The following is a 22,500-nucleotide window of genomic DNA, read 5'->3' on the forward strand; positions in this document are numbered from 1 at the left end:
GCTCTCAAACTCCTCAAAATAGGATATTTCAGAGTTTAAATATATATTTGTTTGTTTTGTAACTGTTTAAATTGAGCAGAACGTAACTGTGCTTCAATCCTGACTGAGTTACAGACTCTGATCAGTTATCCGACTCAGATCAATTTGCAGAGATTTTTTTTAATGATCACCAACCCAGAACAAACAAGGTTGGACAGATACCGCGTTACAAAACTCGAGATCACACTCGAGTGTTTTTATAGATAAATATTGATAAAATAAAAAGCAATTCAGTTGAAATCATCTAAATCTATTAAATATCTTATAATTTAAATCAAACTTATGTTTCTTTTTTATTAGAAGTTGTATTTACCCTCCTCAGGTCATCAACTGTTTGTAGGTGTTTTCACCTCTAAGGTTTTTCTCGATAACTTTTATTCTATTCACACATGAAAATGAATTTTCAACGAGCTGAAATGAAAAATGAAAAATAAAAAATAAAGTAGCAGCCACCTCTGGAATTAGGGGATTTGAGGGAGTGGTTCACTGCGTCTTTGTGGAGATGTGGAGATCCGTGGAGGCCCGGGCGAGTCTGGACACGGTAGGATTTTAAAACGTAGCCTCAAGCTACAGTTAACATCAAGGCGGGAGCCAGTGCTCACCTGTGCACAAGCGCTCAGCTCTGTGATTACAAAAAAACAAAAAAGAGAGGGAAAAAATACCTTTCTTCACTGATATCAGAGAACCCCTTACTGAAAGACGTCCTGGTGGGCTCTTGAGACGATACATGTGACGACCAGCTCCAGCGTCTCCTCATTGCTGCTGTGTTTTCTCCTCAGCTCGTCTCTGCCAGAATGGGATCTGCAGCAGTCCATTGCGTCTGTGTGGCGGTGGGAGTCATCGGGCTCATCGGGGTCATCATATGCTGCGCCCTCCCTCGCTGGAAAGTGTCGTCCCACATTGGATCCAACATTATAACTGCCCAGGTAATCAAGCGTTTAAATGCACAGACCTGCACCATACACCTGTTAGGATTTAATGAAATTATTGAAGCTCAAAACTGTCTAAGCTCTCTCTTCAAAGTAATCTCATTCTGATTAAGAGCAAAAGGTTTAAATTAGATTAGAAGTTAAATACAAATACACATTGTAGGAGAGGAGACGGGGGAAAGGTGACACCTTAAGGTGATTTCCCCTTGATAGCAATACACATACAATTTGTTGAGAGACGACAATGGAAAGAAACAGATGTTTAGCATTGGGGGGTCTGATCTGCGGTCTGGTTTGACACCTCAGATGGGAGACAGACAGTAAAGGAAATGTAGAGCTGGAAGTGACAAAGTTCGGGGGTCTTTTCCCGTTCCCTCAACCAATGAAAATCATTTGCAAAGAACACCCCCTTTAGATTATAAAGTCAACTGGACTCATGAAAACCTCGTGCATTTCTCTCCGACCCACCGTGGTCTGACAGAGGTGCACCTCCGGCCGGAGACAAGTCTCCTCCGGCCGGAAAAACCTTGTGCTTGACATGATTAAAAGTTGTTAACCTGTAATTCTTTCCACTAGTCTTTCTTGATTCACCAGACAAAAGAACACTTATCTTTCACACCCCACGGCGCTGCTTTATGAGCCGAATGATGCCATAAGAATAGCCTCGGCAGGTTATTACCATCAATAAAAGGGCAAATAAATCACAAAATGCACTTTTGATAAGAAAAATAAAAGCATATATATATAATTAGGGCCCGAGCACTTACAGCCCTATTGTATCTGTAGATGTTTTTATTTTTATCCTTGTTTTTCTTCCGATGAAGTGAGGGCCTTTTTTTCCCCCTAAACGTGCCCCAAAAGTCATCAAATTTTGCAGGCAAACCAGGCCTGGCGAAAAAATTTGATATTTAATGGTTTGCATTAATGGGCGTGGCCTAATGGCTCAACAGCGCCCCCTAGAAAACTTTGTGCCTCAAGCCCCACAATACGGTTTGACGTACATGCACGAAAATCGGTACACACCTGTATCATGTTGCAACTTAAAGAAAAGTCTCTTGGCGCCATGGCCGAAACCCAACAGGAAGTCGGCCATTTTGAATTAATCGTGTAATTTTGGCGCAATTTATGCCATTTCTTCAGCCGTTAATGCGGCCCGAACCGTAACTTGCACCCAGGTGTGATATACATCAAAATGTGCGTCTCCATCCTGTGACGACGTGCATTACTTTTCTCAGTCAAAAGTGTTACCGTGGCGACGATAGACGCCAAAAAGCGCGCCCACCCCCCCTTCATCTGATTGGTCCATATTTAATAGTTCCTACTTTCTGCCATAACTTTTGAATGGTTTGACATAAAGAGTCATGGGTGGTGTCATTGGACTTTGTTTTGCGTCCTTGGCCTTTATTGATGAAAATTGCACGCGCGAGGGCCCGTTTATCTCTGCTTTCAGCTTTAATTAGGGATTTTTATTGCCAATAAAGAATGTGTAAGTGATCCATACTGCTTTTCTTTGTGTGTGTGTGTGAGTAGACGTCTCAGGAGGGCCTGTGGAAGGAGTGTGTGGTGCAGAGTACTGGACAGCAGCAGTGCAAGAGCTACGACTCTGTGCTGGTGTTGGCCTCCGACCTGCAGGCCGCCCGCGCCATGACCATCATCAGCTGCATGCTCTGCGTCATCAGCATCCTCATACTGTTCTGCGGCGCCGACTTCACCACCTGCGTGCAGAACGAAGACGTCAAGCCGAAGATCGGCCTGGTGGCCGCGGTGGGACTGCTGGTGGCCGGCCTGCTGGCCATCATCCCCGTCAGCTGGTTCGCTCACAACGTGGTGAGGAATTTCAACAACCCCCTGGTCTCCGTTCACCAGAAGAGGGAGCTGGGCGCGTGCATCTACCTGGGCTGGGGAGCCGGGGTGCTGCTGCTCCTGGCCGGAGGGCTGCTCTGCTGCTTCAGCAGGCCCAAATCCAGCAGCTCAGGGGGAACGGCCAAGTACTACAGCAACAGCGCCTCCGCCCCCAACAAGAACTACGTGTAGTGGCTTTCTGAACGGGACTGGTGTCTGAGAGGAAGAGGGAGGGAACTTCAGCTGGAAGAAGACTGGGAAGCATCATGACACCACTGGGTGTTTTTAAAAACATGTGTAAATAGTTAATACTGGCAGTGAATCACTCAACTTCAAAAGTATATACATTTAGCTACCTGTTACTGATGTTTTAATTTGGGGTGCAGGAAGAGGCGCGAGGCTGTCATGTTGAATTCATCGGAGCAATTTGTGACTAATGAGATAAGTTTTATTATGTATAAGTCTTTTAAACTAGAGATTACTACAATATTTTTGGTGCAAAAGTGTTGAATTCTGATTTTTTATCGTTACATTTGGCCTGAAAGTTTATTCAAAATGTCCACATTTGACATCAAAATTTACTTTAAAAGAACAGAACAAGTGTAAAAGTACATTTAAGATCATAAAAATGTGAAAAATCTGATGAAAAGCATGAAAATAGCATAGTCTTTTAAAGCCTTTTTAGGTGCACTAAGGGTTTTTATTTTATATATCATTTGTATGTTTAATCATTTGACTGTATATGTTTATATTTTGACAGTTTTGTAAGTTGTAATCACAAAATGTTGAAAATAATCTTCAACCAGAAGCACTTCAGTAGCCTCGGGGGAAATCTGTGTGCACGTGTTTCTCAGATGACACGTTTTCAAGTCTTTTTGAAAATTGAAAATTGTTTTAGACATGTTTTTTAGTTTGATTGATGATTATCAGAACTTATTAAAATCAGTTTAAATTCATGTGTATTTCAGGTATTAATAAAAAAAAGTCTGAAAAGTACTTTGGAAATACAAAAGACTTTATTTCAAACAAAAAGCATATATTAAAATAAGGAATTTGTAAAACGGGTCACAGAAAATCAAATAAACTAACTCATGCTTTAAGCTACCAAAAAAAAAAGAAGAAAAACAGTTTCATAACATCTGTTCCCTTTGTATCGCTGGGACCAAAAGTGAACAACAGTTTTCTCGCTTTCTTCGTCTGTACGAGTGGCGCCACTCCTCCGTAGACTTCTGTTCTCGGTTTGATTTTCTCGTTTTCGCATCCCACTTTTAATCCTTGGTCTCCAGCTCACTCACACGCTTGCTCAGCTCCTCCAGCGCCGCCTTCAGGTCTTTCACCTCCTTCTTCAAGGACTGGACCTCCTGAGAAGCACAGTTCAGGTTGAGATGTGGTTATTCTCATGATCTTACCGTCTAAGTAGCAGCCGTGTCCAGCGAGTTACCTCGCCGCCGTCCTGTTGACTCCCAGCAGAAGCGGCCGTGGTCTTCAGGAGACTCTTGTGAACTTTGAACTCCTTGGCTTTAGTGGTCGCTACAAACCCATCCTTTAGGGAGATCATAATAGGCGGAGCGTTTTTGCCTTCGAACCACTCGTCGGCTTCGGCCGAGGGCTCTGGACCGATGGTGTCCGGGTACAGATCCTCCTGGAACAGATCCGACTACACACAGAGACGGACAAAGTGACTCAAAGCCATCTGAAGCTACTGTACATCCTCATGAAAGCTTTCTTGACTTTGTTAAATTCCTACCTTGCGAGGGACAGTCATGACTATAGGTTCACATTTCCTCTCGTGGAGTTTGTAGAACCTGTAGGTTGAAATATTTGTGCACATTATAAGTTTTTTGCCTCGGTTGAGGAAGTAGACAACGGCCATCAAGAGCTTATCGTGTCCCAGCAGAGATTTGGGGTAAATGCTCAGGGCAGCGTGACAGCAATTAGTACCGAACACACAGTACCGCTTAAGCGGATGGAAGCAGTTTTGTCAGGGTGGAAAAATAAGTAAAATCCATCATGGGGGGGGCATGAACGTAAGCACCAAGCGACACTGCAATCTCACCCACAGCTGTTGAGATATTACACCTAACATTACAACCTTCGACCTGCAGGGGGCAGTAGAGTGGGGGTTGGGAGAGAATCATCGTCCAGTACCAGTAAAACATTAATGGTGATCAGTACTCGAGTAGAGGGCTGATGAGGGGGGATGAGGGGGGATGGCATCCCCCCTGAAATAAAAACGGTCAAAATCATCCCCCCTGTAAAACTGCCATCCCCCCTTTCCATCCCTTATGTCATTTCATCAATGGATGTGGTTTTACTGCTATTTCAACATTTAGAGTCATCACCAGAAAAATAACTTATTTGACAATTTTCACCTGTTTCTAGTAAATTTTCACTTGAAAGAAGTAGAAAAATCTGCCAGTGGGACAAGATTTATCTTCTCATTACAAGCAAAAAAATCTTGTTCCACTGGCAGATTTTTCTACTTATTTCAAGTGAAAATCTACTTGAAACAGGTGAAAATTGTTGTTTTTTCCAGTGATGAGTCTTGTTTTAAGTGTAATGAGATTTCTTTTACTAAAATGAGACATTTTAAATAGAAAAAAGACAAATGTTCTTGTTAAGATTTTGAGTTTTTGCAGTGATCCATTTTACATATTGGCATATTGATAAGTTCAGAAAACTGTTTTTTATTGTTGTGTTTTGATGTATTTGATGTAAGCCCAGTGGATATTTAAAGCTTACAGAAGGCTGCATTTAACTGCTGCTATGTCATTCCTGCAGTATTTCTGCAGGTGTTTTGGTCACTGCTATTATTTGTAATATATTATATTATTTGTAATCAGCACAAATTATCTGTCCCCATATAATAAAATCCACCATCCCCCCTGATTTTGTTTTTACAACTCGAGTACTGATGGTGATAGTTGTGAAACTTCAGGCTTGCATATCATAGTGCTACTAAAAGAAAAAAACAATGTCAATACCTGGCAATTTCACATTTGTTGACCTCCAGCCCCCTCTTGGGCATGTACCCCATCCCCTTCTGGCTCTCCTTGCTGCTGTACATGGACAGGTAGTGGACGTAGGGAGCTTCGTCCGTCACCTCGAAGTAACGGATGCTGCTGTCTCCCTGTGATTAGCGGGAGACAAACGAGTGAGCTGTGTGTGTTCAGGCCGGCGTGGGCGAGAGAACGGCAGACTTGCTTCAGCATCCCAACCCCACCTTGCCACAGAGGTAGACGACGCCGGTGTCTGGGTCAAAAAAGGGCAGGAGGACGCCGCTGCTGGTGTCGAGCTCCTGCAGGGTCAGCGGCTCCTTGAAGTTCTTCTGTTGACGGAGGATGAGAGGACAAGTTTGATTAAGACAAATAAATATAGGCGTTTCAGCAGACTGCGTGTGCTCAGAGGATTAGGTTAATGAGGACTGATGTGGTGAGCTGCAGAGCACCACCCACCGTGCTGTAACCTGCCTCTTGTGAAACTGTGGGTGCTTAAACCAATATTGTGTTACTCCCTAGTGACAAACAGTCCTGCTGTCAAGATTTCATGATATCCCAAAGCCGTCTGCACTCTAATTAAGGTATTTCTACACTCGAGCCCTTGGGGATGACTGCGCTGAGGAGAAAGCTGCATAACTCTGCATAACAATATCTTTTTTTTTTTTTTTATTGAATCCATCTGAAGCATACAGAGTATTAGGGCCAAACTAAGACAAATAAAAAATTGGAAATTACGAGAATAAAGTCATAATATAATGAGAATAAAGTTGTAAAATTACGAGAATAAAGTCATAGTGTTGCGAGAATAAAGTTGTAATAGAATAAAGTCATAATATTTTGAGAATAAAGTCGTAATATTATGAGAATAAAGTCGTAATATTATGAGAATAAAGTTGTAATTTATGAGAATAAAGTGGTAATTTATGAGAATAAAGTCGTAATTTATGAGAATAAAGTCGTAATATTACGAGTGTTAATTTATGAGAACTCTAACAGGAAGAGCATCTTCTCCCTGTGTTAAAATGAGGAATATTGAGCATCTTGTGTTATGTTATATTTATATATTTATAATATATTTAATATTACGACTTTATTCTCGTAATATTACGACTTTATTCTCGTAATATTACGACTTTATTCTCACAACATTATGACTTTATTCTGGTAATTTTACGACTTTATTCTCATATTATTATTACTTTATTTTCGTAATTTCCATTTTTTTTTGTCTTAGTTTGGCCCTAATACTCGTAGAAGCAAACTGATTTAAAAGGAAATTAAAAAAGACAGGTAAAAGCCAGGATGCTTCTCATGTGAGCAGGAAACGCTGGTTTTCAAACAAGGAACACTAGTTCAGCTTGAGTTCAGTGAAGAAGTTTATTCTCCAGAGACAGAGGAGTCTGGCACTCACCGGATCCCACAGCGCCACCTGCCTCTCGCTCATGCGACTGAAGCCGGTACTCAGAATCTTCCCATCGGACACGAACACGGCCCTGATAGGCCTGGAGCCCTCGTGAGGTTTCTCCCGCTCCTGCAGGCGAGAGGTGGAGCTCAGAAGTCAAGGCACAAGACTCCACCATGCTTCTTAAACAGATACACAACTTAGGATCACGTTGTAGTTATTACACATCAAATTTAGCAACATTGTCACATCAGTTACATTAATGCCACCTTATTCTCATTACCTAAAGTGGTGGAAGAAATAAAAATGCATCAAGAGAGAAAATGGTACATTTTAACTGTAAAATTGAGACGTGTCTTATAATTATCTTGAGCTAGGGTTTAATCAAAGGGTACAAATGGCTTTGGCAGTGAAGTCAATTAAGTCATTTATTATTTTATTGAAGTAATTTTTCATGGAAAATGCGCACAATAATCAGACCAATTTATTCATTTTACAACAATTAGAAGATAAATCAAAACTAAAGTAGGTAGGAATATAAAAATGTAATTAGACCCGATGACGGTCTAATTAATGTGTTCGGGGGAGGAAACTTACGAGGAGAACGGTGCCCTTGATGGGGTCCAGCACCCGCAGCGTCTTGTCTTTGCAGGAGGTGAGGATGCTGGAGCCGTCCCGGTTCCAGGACGCGCTGTAGATGAGGTCGGGGTGCACGGTGTCGATCCTCACCACGGCTTCCCCACGGGCCACGTTCCACAGGATCACCACGTTGTCGCAGCCTGCACGTGTGTGGCACGGGAAAAACAACCAATAAGTTCATAACACGCAGTGTTGGGTGTAACGCGTTACAAAGTAACGCGTTACTGTAACGAGATTACATTCGCCAGTAACGCAGTAATGTAACGCGTTACAGTTGTAATTTGGGTAATCCCGTTATAGTTACTCTAAGACAAGAAAAAATACGTTACTTTAGTTACTTTAAGCTTTTCAACTACATGTAGAACGGGAGAACAGAAAAGAAAATCAAACTTGCCTTTCATGCGTCTTCACCATGCGCTGCAACACTTGTCTGACTTGAGGCTGATTTATGGCTCCGCGTTAAATCGACGCAGTGCCTACGGCGTAGGGTACGCGGCGACACACACCGTACGGTGCGCGTCGCCGCATACTCTACGCCGTAAATTCTGCGTTGGTGTAACGCAGAACCATAATCAGCCGTTAACGTGATCTTACGGGGTTTTACGGGATTTTACGGGACTTCTGGTGCTGATCTGGGCACTGCAGTATAAAGTTCCAACTACAGGACTGTCTCAGAAAATTAGAATATTGTGATAAAGTTCTTTATTTTCTGTAATGCAATTTAAAATAACAAAAATGTCATACATTCTGGATTCATTACAAATCAACTGAAATATTGCAAGCCTTTTATTATTATTATTATTGCTGATTATGGTTTACAGTTTAAGATTAAGATTCCCAGAATATTCAAATTTTTTGAGATAGGATATTTGAGTTTTCTTAAGCTGTAAACCATGATCAGCAATATTAAGATAATAAAAGGCTTGCAATATTTCAGTTTATTTGTAATAAATCCAGAATGTATGACATTTTTGTTTTTGTAATTGCATTCCAGAAAATCACAATATTCTAATTTTCTGAGACAGTCCTGTATAAATGTTGTTCATTGGCAATCGAGTTATGGTGCAGCTCAGGTGATATTGCAGAGTAATCCAAAAGTAATGTAACTAGTAATGTAACTAGTTACTTTCAGCAACCAGTAACTAAGTAGTGTAAGGGATTACTTTTTTTAAAAGTAACTAGTAATATGTAATGGATTACTTTTTTTGAGTAACTACCCCAACACTGATAACACGCTGGGAGTTTCGGTCTTATCTGCTGAGTTTAGCATTTCAGCTGTGTTTGTGATGAACAGGAGACAGTTGCCACGATTGCCGGTGGGAAAAAAGGAACAAAGAATCATAATTACAGAACAGAACTGAATAAAAGTCTTCAACAAAGTATTGATAGACGAGTTGGTTCTGCTTTGAAAAAAAAGCTGGTAAGTGGAAGTGCAGCGTGATGAAATAACCCCTGACCTGTTACCGACAGCTAGTCTGTGGTTCCTATCAAGGATCGGCCCTAATTCTCATCAAATACAAGTTTTGTTTGATGAATGCATGCATTTTATCTGTATGAACAACTTAGACAAGTTCTTGTGAAAAAAGTAACATCCTGAAACTGGAACACGTGTTACTGATCGGCGTTCTGAGAGAAGCGGAGGCAGCGAGAACTTCCTGTTAAGCAAAGTTCTGCTGTTCATATGGGAAAAAAAAAAGGTGATATGCAGGACTGTCTCAGAAAATTAGAATATTGTAATAAAGTCCTTTATTTTCTGCAAAAATGTCATACATTCTGGATTCATTACAAATCAACTAAAATATTGCAAGCCTTTTATTATTTTAATATTGCTGATCATGGCTTACAGCTTAAGAAAACTCAAATATCCTATCTAAAAAAATTAGAATATTCTGGGAATCTTAATCTTAAGCTGTAAGCCATAATCAGCAATATTAAAATAATAAAAGGCTTGCAATATTTCACTTGATTTGTAATGAATCCAGAATTATGACATTTTAGTTTTTTTAATTGAATTACAGAAAATAAAGAACTTTATCACAATATTCAAATTTTCTGAGACAGTCCTGTATATGAAGTTCTGTTATGTAGTTTTTATAGCTATTTATTTTCCAGATTGTGTGTTAATTTGTCTGACTGAACAAACTAGTTGTTTGAAGAATCACATGACAATTTGTCTATCAGCGTACAAAACTGAAAATTGGATAGATTTGAGAATTAGAGGAGCATTTACATGGCAAAGCTTAGTTACAGCGACTGCTGGCATTGCAACTTCCAGGTTTGAGCCAATGCGGAAGTAAAATAAGCTGCAGTTCATCCGTTAACCACTGGGGGGTCGTCTGCAGAAGGGAGTCAGTCTCTAATAAATTAGAATATTCTGGGAATCTTAATCTGAAACTGTAAACCATAATCAGCAATATTGAAATTATAAAAGGCTTGCAATATTTCAGTTGATTTGTAATTTAGAATGTATGACATTTTTGTTTTTTTAATTGCATTACAGAAAATAAAGAACTTTATCACAATATTCAAATTTTCTGAGACAGTCCTGTAAATGACAATAATGTTTTCAAATAGATGTGATGAAACAGACTCTCAGGTTCTTTACCTGCGGTCATCAGCACGTTGTGGGCAGTGGGGTGCCAGCTCAGGATGCCCACGCGCTTGGAGTGTCCCTCCAGTTTCACCACCGGTTCTGTGAGCGACGTGGTCAGCCCGCCGTCCGGGATCTCCCAGATCTATCAACAGAAACAACAGCAAAAAAGGATATTGACTTTACATGCCTTATTTGATGTTTTCACACAGACTTAAGCCGTGCTGTTGCTTCACCATGACGCTGCAGTCCTCAGAGCCGCTGGCGATGATGTTGTCGTTGTGAGGGCAGAACTCGATGTCCAGGACCGGACCCGTGTGGCCACAGACGGTCGGGTAGGACATGTCGATACGCCCGGTCTGCAAAGAGACAACATGAATCTTTGAATCTTCTTTATCTTTATTTCGGCTTGTACACACTTTTTACAAAATAAGATGAAAAGGTAATAAAAAAAAACATTTCCTTTGCCGAAAAGGTGTAGGCTGAAGCCGTAGCTTATAGTGCCTACCCTTTTTTTCTTATGATCAGCTTAAATGTAAGACATCAGCATTACTCCGTTGAAACAAATAATACATAAAAAGACAAAAATAAGTAAGACAAAACACAAAATTGACGTTTCACATTCTAGAATGTTCCCGATAGTATACTCTATATTCATAGTGTTTTATATTTATTTACAGTATTTTCTTTAAACATTTCCTTAAACTTGAAGATAGAACTACACATTTTTAGGTTGTTATTACAACTATTCCAAATTTCTCTAGCCTTAATTGATGTACATCTCTTTTTAATATTAGTTCTTGCTGTCGTCATCCCAAACATGAGTTTCCCCCTCAGGTCATAGCGGGTTTCTTTTATCTGGAACAGGTTCTGAATGTAGTTTGAAGCAGTTTCTGCTGGGCTTTAAAGGCAAATAAAACCGTTTTCTGCTCTACTATATCATGTAATTTTAAAGTATGGAAAACAACATGGAGAAACATGTTGATGGGAACTCTTACACGTACGCACAAGGGGATAAAAGCAAACGTTTTTTAGACTTCTGAGCATGATGCCTCCATAACAGGGACAAAAGATGAAGAAAAGACAAAGGACAACACATAAAAGCGGTGAAGAAGGGTGAGACGTTTAGGTAAGCGGGTAAATTGGGAGTCATCTGATACAAATTCCACAGCTTTTCCTTTAATTACACCTAATGTGTCGTAAATGGATTAGAGAGGAGAGCCGGGACCAACACCTCCGCTGACTATTACACGTTAGGCTGAAAGGCAAATAAAAACAAGAAAAGATACTAAACCATCACAGGTTTTTTTTGGCTACAGGTCTAATCAACCTGCTTGTAACTTTATTGAGCACAGGCCACAATTTTACACACATCTCCCAACATAACAAAAAGAAAATTCTATGTTTAAACTAAAGTTTTACACATGCAACAAGGGGGGAAAAAAAAAACAACAAAAAAACAAAGATTTTTCTACACTAAAGTTGAATTCCTTCATTGATCTGTGAGAGTACTGCAGACCTGCACGGGCCAGTGAGCTGCATGGGCGTTTACACATTCAGGTGACCTTTAACCTTTGACAAGGACACCTGGTTTTGCAGATTTGTGCTGTTTTTTTTTTAAAAAGAAAAGAGAGAAATTAAAGAAAAAAACTTGCAAGGCACCTAACACACTTGACAAGTGACAGCGGAGTAAGAGAGTGGCAGCCACATCCTGTCCTCCTGCTCCGAGCTGACAACAAACTCCTAATATGGTGAAAACTCAATAGCTGAGTGCAAGTGACGTGTAGAAAGACTGAAAGGCAGCAATCAGACTTCCTTATTCACTTAGATGTGTGATGGTGAAGCTCGAGGAACGTGATCAACGAAGAAAAACAGTTTTGCGTGAGAAGTCGCTGCCACGTCCATCAGTGGCTTTAACCAGAAGTGCACAGAGGTGACGAGGCAAAGACACACTTGACCGTCGTACCTTGTGCAGGGGCAGCACCATGAAGGCTCCGCCGCCACTGGCGTCCACAATCATGGCCACAAACTTGGGGTTGACGGAGCAGAAGTTGCTGTCCCAGGTCATCTGGGAGATGCGGATGTCATCGTAGCACTGGTCCGCCTTCACGCCTTGGCCGAAGACGTGACGGAACTTACTGGTCCTGACGACTCTCTTGGCCATGGTGAACTGGGAAGAAAAAAAAACACACACGAAAAAAAGCTTTGCAATGAATAAAAGACAAAAATTTAAGCATGCAACAAGTTTGACGTACAGTAAGACCTGAGAAACGGGTCTATTTCCAACACATACAGAAATGCCCTCACGTCATGCACAGTTACGCTTATGGAGTTTGATTTCTGGGGGCGATAAACCAACAGACACAAAGCTAACGAGAGGAAAGCTTAGGAGGGAAAAAAGAAAAAAAAAGAGGAAGCAAAGGCTTTCACAACTGCTTCCTCTCGTCTGTCTGTGACTGGAACATCAGCTCGCTTTAACTTGTCGGCCAGAAAAATATTTACAATACCTAAGAGCATTAGAGAAGATGTCTCGGAAGCGGGAAAAACCAAAACGGGCGAATGTAAACGTGTGTCGACGACCTGTTTGAGCTTCACGTGCTGTGAGCCAAAAAAGGTAAAGCTGGCGGAGGAACAGTTAGACCACATCCTGCTGAGTGAGCAACAAAGCCACCAGCAGTTCACGCTGGCGCTGTCATTGATTTCCCTAAAGACACACAAACTTCAAAGTATACATTTTACAAATGAAGCTCAAACAGCATAAATAACCAAAGTGAGATATTTTTTCTTCTTATACAGAAGTGCATTCATCTGCAGAATAAATGACTCTCACATCATCATTTACAGATGGATAATATTTACTAAAAGTCCGGTTTTACCTCCATTCGTAGATGTTACTTGGTGAATCTGCAGCCGCGCCTAAGCTCAGAGTCAGAAGTCTGCAACTGCTCTGCTGCATGTGCATCACAAGACCACTGAGGCCGGCCTGCACCTAATTCAATAACCCTTTGTAGAGTGAGCTTTAATTTCATCAGCGGCCTAACTGCATGTCAATAATCCCCCTCCACCCACTGTGTCTCTCCGCTGTGATGGAAAACACTCAAAAAGTGTGTTTTTCTCAGAAATCTTGCAGAAATGCAGCAATGTGAATGTACTTAACCCTAATTTTACACGATATCCTCAGAGATGCTGGAACGGTTGCCGTGTGTGTTGCAGGGCAGATGCAGCAGGCTTACCTGGGAGTGGTGAGGGCTCGATTCGGCTCAAAAAAAACGTTCTCAGCGGTGGACCAGACACCCTGCCTCCGGAGTGAAGACGTCAAGGAGACGGTGGGTTAAAGTACATCACAAACTGACATGAAGGAAGTGAGAATTTCAAATGAAGGTGGAAGTGGGAGGTGACTGCTGTGACATTTCAGGGTATGAAAAACTGCAGACGACAAGAGGAAGGGAAGCACTAATGCAAGATTTACAAGCTGCTTTGTATGGTTACAACACAATATAAATGTCAGATATAAATGGTTTTAAACATCGTCACAAGCCTGTTTGATCAAGCAGAGATGTAGTTTAAAGATGTAGTTTACCTTAACTTATAAGCAAAATAGTTTTGATGCATCATGAAAGTTGGAACACCTATAATTAAATCTATATGCCTTCACAGCTGATTATTCTTGTTTATTTGCCCAATTTACTGAATATATTGTGATAGTATTATTGTTTAAGTTACACTAACTCTGCACCGTTAACCAGAGCAGACAGCGTGCATCGTCTCGTGCATCAGCTAATCAGGGGAGCTGCTGGTGACACCTGCTGCTGCAGGAAATACATCACATATTCTTTGGCAGAGTTTTTTTCCACATGTGCGTTTGGATAGTTTTTGTAAGCACGATAAGTCTGTGCAACTGTGAGTCACAAATGTTACAGAGGCGTGGTTGGGAGAAGAGTAAAAGCTCTGCTTGTAAATGCGTCCCGCCTTCGGGAAATCAAAGTGAAATCCCGAGGAACAGGACTTCATAGGTATTTGTATCAAAGAGGAAACGTACGAGGCCGACTGGCCAGGCTGCATGAGGTACCCGACATCTGTGCTTGCGTGTAAAACATGATGCATGCTCTGGACAATAGTCTGTATGAGAAGAACTTTTAAAGAGAGGTTTTGAAGACTCTTTTCACCCGTACCAAGAGCCGAGCCAGGAATCTGGGAGTGTTTCTGGACCCAGACCTGGATTTTAACATCCACATTAAGACAGTAGTGAAGTCTGTTATCACCTGAAGACATGACATGTGGAGGATTAAAGGACTGGTGTCTCAGCAGGACTTAGAAGAACATGTAAATGCTTTAATATTCCTTAGACTGGACTATTGTAACGCTGGTCTCACGCGTCTCTCTAGAACTTCCATTAACCAGCTGCAGTCAGCCCAGAACAAGTTTTTGTGTATCAGTTTGTGGAATTAAACTGTGAAATGGTTTGAATTTGGATTTAAAGGAATAAACAAACATAAAACAATTTAAGAAGAAATATAAAGAAATAGTTTATTTGAGGTATAAAATTGAAGACTGTGTTTAAAGATCAGCAGCTGTGTGTGTTCTGCTATTTTGTCATGTTGTCCTTATATGTTTATATACTTAGATATACGTATTGTATTTATATCATAGTTATATTATATTTATGATAGAGCTTAAATCTTGTATTAAACAGGTTATTTTTGTAAAAATGATATATATTTTACGAGTATTAGGGCCAAACTAAGAAAAAAAAAGGAAATTACGAAAATAAAGTCATAATAATATGAGAATAAAGTCGTAAAATTACGAGAATAAAGTCATAATGTTGCGAGAATAAAGTCGTAATATTACGAGAATAAAATCTTAATATATTATAAATATATGAATATAACTTCACAAGACGCTCAATATTCAACATTTTAACACACTCTTCCTGTTAGAGTTCTCATAAATTACCACTTTATTCTTGAAATATTACAACTTTATTCTCATAAATGACGACTTTATTCTCGTAATGTTACGACTTAATTCTCGAAATATTACGACTTTATTCTCGTAATATTACGACTTTATTCTATTACGACTTTATTCTCGCAACATTATGACTTTATTCTCGTAATTTACATTATTTTTGTCTTAGTTTGGCCCTAATACTGCGTCGTAATATTTATACAAATTAGTGTATAGTATAAAAAATAAATACAGACATATAATTTATGTTTAGTTGTGAGTTTATACTTCCCCCCACTCCTTTTAGAAGATGTAACTGAAATATGTGTTTTGATGTTGGGTTTTTTCTTTATGTGGTGGAATGCCCACCTGTATTTGTTTTCTTGTCTTTTTTCTTGTTTTTTTTAAATGTTCGAAATACACGAAAATGAATGAACGAACGCTGCTGCTCAAGTCCTCACTAAGACCAGGAGACCCGAGTCCTCACTGAGACCAGCAGAGTGGACCATTTAATTCCAGTTCTCAGATCGTTCTTCTTCTCTGTCCCAGAACAGATGTTAAATCCTGCTGTTGGTTCATAAATCTCTGAATGTTCTCGGACCCAAACACATCTCTGAGCTCCTGGTCCAGGATGGACCAACCAGAACCCTCAGGTCCTCAGGGTCACGTCTACTTCCTGTACCCAGAGTTAGACCAAACACGGTGAGACGATGTTTAGCTTTTATACGCCCCACCTGTGGAACAAACTCCCAGAATGCATCAGGGCTGCTGAAACTTTCAGTTGCTTTGAGTCAAGGATGAAAATCTTTTTATTTACTGCTGCATCTCAGTAATCTCCCACAATGCACTGCAACCTTTATTTCTTGCATCTCATTTGCTTTATTTCTTGTCTTTTACTTTTGATGCATCTTTTAATGTTTTTATGTGAAGCACTTTGAATTGTCTAGTATGTGAAATGTGCTGTACAAATAAACATGGCTTCCCTTACTGAGCAGCGCCATGTTGGACATTCCCAAAACGTAAAGGCCTGGGTAGCTAATTGGAACACGCCCTCATTTTAGTCACAGTTAGCTCAGTCACAAAAGGCTATTTAACATTTTCTTCTGATCAAATCTGTCCAAACATCCTCATTTCAAATGCTGCAAGCATAACAACCCCCAAAACCGCTGCTGCTAGAGCTGAAATGATGGCGAGCAGAGTTCTGGGACCTGCGGTTGCTCGGCCTGCCGGTACGAGCACTGGCCGACTTCATGTCCAAGCAGATTCCTGCTTGTGACAGTCTTGAAATGATCCGACGCAGCCCTCAGATCCCTCCGATCCCTCAGATCCCTCAGCCGTTTCACGCCGGAGGAGCTGCAGGGCTGGACATTTCAACATGGGAATTATTGGAGACTGACTCCCTTCTGGAGACGACCCCCCCAGTGGTTAACGGATGAACTGCAGCTTTTCTTAATTCCGCATTGGCTCAAACCTGGAAGTTGGGCCCTGTCCCAATACTATCACTACCCCTACTTTTCAGCCCTACCCCTAAATTTTGCACGTTCCCGTGAGGGTAGTGGTGTCCCAATCCCTCTTTCCATCTAGTGGTAGTGAAGAAAAACTAGTGTAGTGGCTATGAATCTGTCCCTACGGATCGAGTGTTTTCCTATCCTCACTAGTTTGATCTAGGGCCAGAAAAATTTCCCAGAATGCTTTTCGTCGTCATTTGCGGACTGAATCAACAAAAAAACATGGTGGACATTTCTTATTTTTTAGTGAATAAAATCAATATTTTGAGTTAGTTTCTGCATAAAAATGCGTTTTGATTACATTTCTAGCGAGAAATATATATTTTACTTTCATAATATTCACTCAGTGAATGTACATTATCACTCGTTTTACCGTTGTTGCGAAGATCACGCCAGAATAAAGGCTGATTTATGGTTCTGCGTTACACCAACGCAGAGCCTACGACGTAGGTTACGTAACCTACGCCGTAGGCTGTGCGTTGATGTTAAGCGGCGACACGCGCCGTACGCCGTTCCCTACGCCGTAGGGTACGGCGTAGGGTACGCGGGGTAACGCGGACCCATAAATCAGCTCCGGAGCCGGCAGGCAGAAATCTCGAAATTTTCGGAGCAAATGTCTTAACAGGCGTAGCTACAACTGTTAGATTTCATCTATTAAGCCAACATTTATCTTCCTAAATGATTAATTTCAGCCAGAGGTAATTCTCCACAGAGCTGCAGGTTTCTCTCCCGGGACGACGGCGCAAGTTGACCCGGCGATCACGTCTGTACGTGAGCTGCTGTTGCTCCGGACCGGCGGCTCTTCTCATCTCCGAAAACATCGGGTCAAATTTCTTAACAGGCATTATTTGGATAAACTGAGCCCAGGTTGGGGATCTTAACGGTTACTTTTACGCCTGAAAAAATATTAAAACTTAATAGAGTGGCATATTAACAGCGCTACAGCTGAAATTAAAACAGCTTTTATCTCTCAGCTTCCTGATTTTAGGGGTGGTGCTGAAAGTAGGAGTAGTGGGAGTATTGGGACAGGACCCTGGGAAGATTTCAAGTGCCTTAAAATCTGTCCCTTCTTTTTTAGGGGTAGTGATAGTGAGGGAGGGCTAGTGAAAGAAAGTAGGGGGAGTATTGGGATTGGGCCTTGCAATGCCAGCAGTCGCTGTAAATAAGCTTTGCCTGAAAATGCTCCTCTAATTCTCAAATCTCAAATCATTTTCAGTTTTGTACCCTGATACACAAATTGTCTTGTGATTCTTCAAACAACTAGTTTGTTCAGTCAGGCAAATTAACACACAATCTGGAAAATAAATAGCTGTAAAAACTATATAACAGAACTTCATATACAGGACTGTCTCAGAAAATTTGAATATTGTGATAAAGTTCTTTATTTTCTGTAATGCAATTAAAAAAACAAAAATGTCATACATTCTTGATTAATTACAAATCAACTGAAATATTGCAAGCCTTTTATTATTTCAATATTGCTGATTATGGCTTACAGTTTAAGATTCCCAGAATATTCTAATTTTGTTGGGATAGGATATTTGAGTTTTCTTAAGCTGTAAGCCATGATCAGCAATATTAAAATAATAAAAGGTTTGCAATATTTCAGTTGATTTGTAATAAATCCAGAATGTATGACATTTTTGCATTACAGAAAATAAAGGACTCTATCACAATATTCTAATTTTCTGAGACAGTCCTGTACTATACTTAATTAAAACTGCTAGAGAAAGTGAGACACATGATGAAAGACACATTTAAACACAATTAAAGAGATAGTTTGCAGACAGGTTTAAAAATATAGACTTCAGTTTATTGCACAATCGTTGCTGGAGACTGAGGAGTGTGAGAGCCTGTCTGTTACACAAGGTGCTAATGTTGGACGGATGTGTGAACGACAGCACAAGAAACAAACCGCCTGCACTTGTGCACCCTACTTTCTTTTGCGAGAACACAGACCGACTTGCAGCCACGGCGTGGACGCTAACAGCTTTCAATCAGTGCAGCGAGGGGAAAGTAAACTTGGAAAACATAAAGATTTCATGCTTGCATGGGTTCTGCAGGAGAGCTCATACACATGTGTTTACATACATGGTATGAAAATGTAAATAAGCAACCCTGGAGGAAGACTGCAGGCCGGAACTAACAGCTCCACGCAACGATGATACTAGTGTCATTTGGCTGCAGCGTTGCCTGCGTCAGCGAGGATCAGCTCCCACTAGATGGAGCCACACCCCACTGACACCGGGTGAGCTACGACACCTCAGATATGTAGAGAGGATAACAGACAGACCCTCCAGAGAGCTCCTTTCATCATTACCTGTACACATAGACCAGTGTCATTATGAGGATCCACAGATTTACAGTAATCATTATAATCGGTTTATAACAATACATATAATCCATTATAAACAGGCTGTTAACAGGCTATCCGGCACCTGTGTTATTAAAAAAAAGAAAAAGATTTTTTTTTTTAATCTGTTAGTGTTGTTTTCACATATTTTTTTTTTTCCTTTGTTTGTTTTTTACGGTGGACGAGACCCGCCATTGCGGAAAATTAAAGAAACGCTGCAAATAAAAAGAAACGCCGCTGCAAATAAAATAAACGCTTTGCAAATAAAATAAAGGCTGAAAATAAAAACAAACGCTTTGCAAATAAAATAAAGGCTGAAAATAAAAACAAACGCTGCTGCAAATAAAATAAACGCTGAAAATAAAAACAAACGCCGCTGCTAATAAAATAAACGCTTCAAATAAAAAGAAACGCCGCTGCAAATAAAATAAATGCTTTGCAAATAAAATAAACGCTGAAAATAAAAACAAACGCCGCTGCAAATAAAATAAACGCTGAAAATAAAAACAAACGCCGCTGCAAATAAAATAATCGCTGAAAATAAAAACAAACGCTGCTTAAAATAAAAGAAACGCTGCAAATATAAAGAAACGCCGCTGCAAAAAAAAACAAAAAAAAACGACGCAAATAAAAAAGCCACAACGGAAGTGAATTACCGGGGACTGTTTTTGCTGATGCACCGGTGTTTTTTAACGTGAGAGGAGAAGAAGACGACGAAGACGTAAGTGAAAAGGAAGAAATAAGAAGAGCGAGGAATAACAAGAACAACGAACGAGAAAATAAGTGAAAAGATTAGTGTTCATCGTCGCTACGTGTAATTTTTAATGTGCAACACCGGTGCATCGGCAAAAATAGTCCCCGTTAATTCACTTCCGTTGTGGCTTTTTTATTTGCGTCGTTTTTTGTTTTTTTTTTGCAGCGGGGTTTCGTTATATTTGCAGCGTTTCTCTTATTTGCAGCAGCGTTTCTTTTTGTTTGCAGCGTTTATTTTATTTGCAAAGCGTTTTTTTTATTTGCAGCGGCGTTTGTTTCTGTTTGCAGCGTTACTTTTACTTTCAGCAATGGCAGGTCTCGGCCACCGTAGTTTTTTTCATATAACATACGGACAAAAGGACAAACACCGACTTTCTGAACAGATTCTTCTCCTGCAGCATGGTCTCCGGAGACATCTGCCTCTGCACCCGCCCGTCTCCCTCGAGTGCAGCCGTCGGACCGGACTCGACTGGAGAGGGGTTAGGGCGAAGGCTGACGGATGTCTCGCAGCCATGTTTGTCGGACAGCGGAGTATCCGGCCTCGGATGTTACAGCTACCGTTATGGCACCCTGAGAAGCAGGAGACCCAGGACGCTGAACCGAGAGCCAGTCGACGAACGCAAATAGACTTCACCGTTACGCATCCTTTGGCTGATAATGCATAGATTGACCAGTGGTAGTCGAGAGGTATTCACATGCCTGCCAAGGATCCCCACTAAGGGTCACAAATGTCTTTGTCGTGTGTCTTAAAAAACAAACAAAACAAAACTAACCCAAAGAAAAAAAAAGCAAGTTACATTTATATGATCGAAAGCATTCTTCATAAGGGCCACAAAAGGTGAAACAACTCGACATTTGCATTGAAATGGATTTCAGTATCTCTTTGTTTGTCCTGTTAAATGAAAAAGAAAGTTATTTGAAGCACAGCAGCTGGCTGTGTCCCTCATGTGTAACTTTGGCCGTGAGAGCAGCAGCCGACAGAAGATGTGGCGAAGCGATGGCCTCCTCCCTTCTTAGTTTCTGTCCTTAAAGTATCATGTTTGCTTTAAAAATTAATCAGCGTTTCCTTTTTTTTCTGCACTGTATGTATATATAATCTAAATACATCTATTTACATGATATATTTGAACTTTAAATATGTTTTAGAAGTATAAGTCACTCTAATCCAAAGCCCTTTGGAGAACAATAAACAGTGCAGCTTATTTGAGGGTGATGAATTAATTCGGATATAATCTTCCTCTTATGACCTGATGCTGGCTACGATTAACAGACAATTAGCTAACACTATGAGACATCCATTTCTGTTTGACTTTCATGCTTTTTTTTTTTTTTTCGGTTTCATTCAGTGGCCAACAATACATTAGTTTGCTTTAATTCTGTCCCCTTAGGTTATAGATGCTAATGACTAGTGTTTTCATGGGTGAGAGCTGCAGTCGGAGGTTAGTGTACGTGAGAAAACGCTCGGGGGAAATCCTTCTTCACCTATGAGTCATTGTCGGCACAAGAAGCAGAGGATGTGCCACGCCTCAGAAGCTGTCGATTTGGCAAGGTGGAGCGGGGCCTAATGTGGCTGGCGACTGCTCGGGGGTGGGTTTGACACTTCGCCGGAGAGCAAATATCATCAGTAAAGTAAAGTGAAGCCTGCAACTACAGAGATTCAGAGGTTTTTCACTAGTTCTTCAGCATGGGGATTTGTTTTTACCAAAGAGTAGCAACTGAAATTGCACAGGAGATCAGGATGAAACACGCAGAGGTGCTGTGTGTTTTACACCGGGCAGAAGGGGTGAGGGGTTCATTCCTGTTTTCAGCATTTAAGCACGCTTTATATACATACTGAGCCACATTAAAACAACTTTAAAAAGTGTAAAAATGCCACTTAAGCCTTTCTTTCTTAAGTTCTAGCAGAGTTCTCCGCCACAGAGCACTTATACAACTGCAGTGCATTCAAAGTATAAAGTGTAATGTGTTCAATTAACGTGAATAATCACAGACGGTAGTTGGAGTCAGTGTAAAAACCAAAAAGCAGCTTGAAACGTAAACCGGATTGCAGCCCTGCACGTTTTAAAGGACAATTATTTTCATATCATTCACTGTATACATTTTTTTTTTTAAAGAATATTATTGCGTGACTGAAAAGTCACATCGCCGGGAGAAAAAGTGGAACTAACCCCCGAGATCTGCGACATTTACATAAAACACCAGATTTGACCTCTAATTCAACCCGCCGGCCACAGCGAGCTCGGAAACGTTGAAAAAGCTGACGGATCCAGAAATAAATATTAATAAATAAAGCTCAACATAAAAAGAAACAGATAAATAAGGACACAAGTTAGTGCTGGCAATAATAATAATAACACAGTAGTGTGTATAGAGGCCTTTTAGCGTAAAACAACTCTTAAAAGTGGAAGAATTTGTGTAGCAACTGAAGATAAAGTGCAAAAATATTTGTTTACAAGTTATAACATTTCATAAAAAGATATAGTGGCACAACTACTT

General features: G+C 40.5%; 2 protein-coding genes across 2 annotated transcripts in view; one reads left to right on the forward strand and one right to left on the reverse strand.

Moving 5' to 3' along the window:
- cldni (claudin i) overlaps nucleotides 1-3,160 on the forward strand; it is a 3,430-nt gene extending 270 nt beyond the window's left edge. Inside the window, exons 2-3 of the mRNA XM_061711326.1 lie at nucleotides 819-965; nucleotides 2,499-3,160. Of these exons, the coding sequence (XP_061567310.1) occupies nucleotides 834-965; nucleotides 2,499-3,002 (636 nt within the window). The 5' untranslated portion in view covers nucleotides 819-833 and the 3' untranslated portion in view covers nucleotides 3,003-3,160. The remainder of the gene's footprint in view (nucleotides 1-818; nucleotides 966-2,498) is intronic.
- Nucleotides 3,161-3,807: 647 nt separating this feature from the next.
- coro1a (coronin, actin binding protein, 1A) lies at nucleotides 3,808-13,803 on the reverse strand. The gene is made up of 11 exons (XM_061711322.1): nucleotides 13,674-13,803; nucleotides 12,407-12,610; nucleotides 10,677-10,799; nucleotides 10,456-10,585; nucleotides 7,809-7,990; nucleotides 7,221-7,340; nucleotides 6,034-6,138; nucleotides 5,795-5,940; nucleotides 4,558-4,615; nucleotides 4,252-4,467; nucleotides 3,808-4,171 (listed from the first exon to the last, which is right to left on the reverse strand). The coding sequence occupies exons 2-11, from the start codon at nucleotides 12,602-12,604 to the stop codon at nucleotides 4,079-4,081; spliced, it is 1,371 nt and encodes a 456-aa protein (XP_061567306.1). The 5' UTR covers nucleotides 12,605-12,610; nucleotides 13,674-13,803; the 3' UTR covers nucleotides 3,808-4,078.
- Nucleotides 13,804-22,500: the final 8,697 nt, after the last annotated feature.

Source organism: Cololabis saira, chromosome 21 (assembly GCF_033807715.1).
Source record: "Cololabis saira isolate AMF1-May2022 chromosome 21, fColSai1.1, whole genome shotgun sequence".
NCBI lineage: Eukaryota > Metazoa > Chordata > Actinopteri > Beloniformes > Belonidae > Cololabis > Cololabis saira.

Coding starts and splice junctions, on each gene's coding strand:
- coro1a (XM_061711322.1), bottom strand. CDS start 12,604: ATGGCCAAGAGAGTCGTCAGGACCAGTAAGTTCCGTCACGTCTTCGGC. Junction 10,800..12,406: donor TGGTGCTGCCCCTGCACAAG/GTACGACGGTCA, acceptor GTCTCTTTGCAG/ACCGGGCGTATCGACATGTC. Junction 4,172..4,251: donor GTCAACAGGACGGCGGCGAG/GTAACTCGCTGG, acceptor TGTGCTTCTCAG/GAGGTCCAGTCCTTGAAGAA.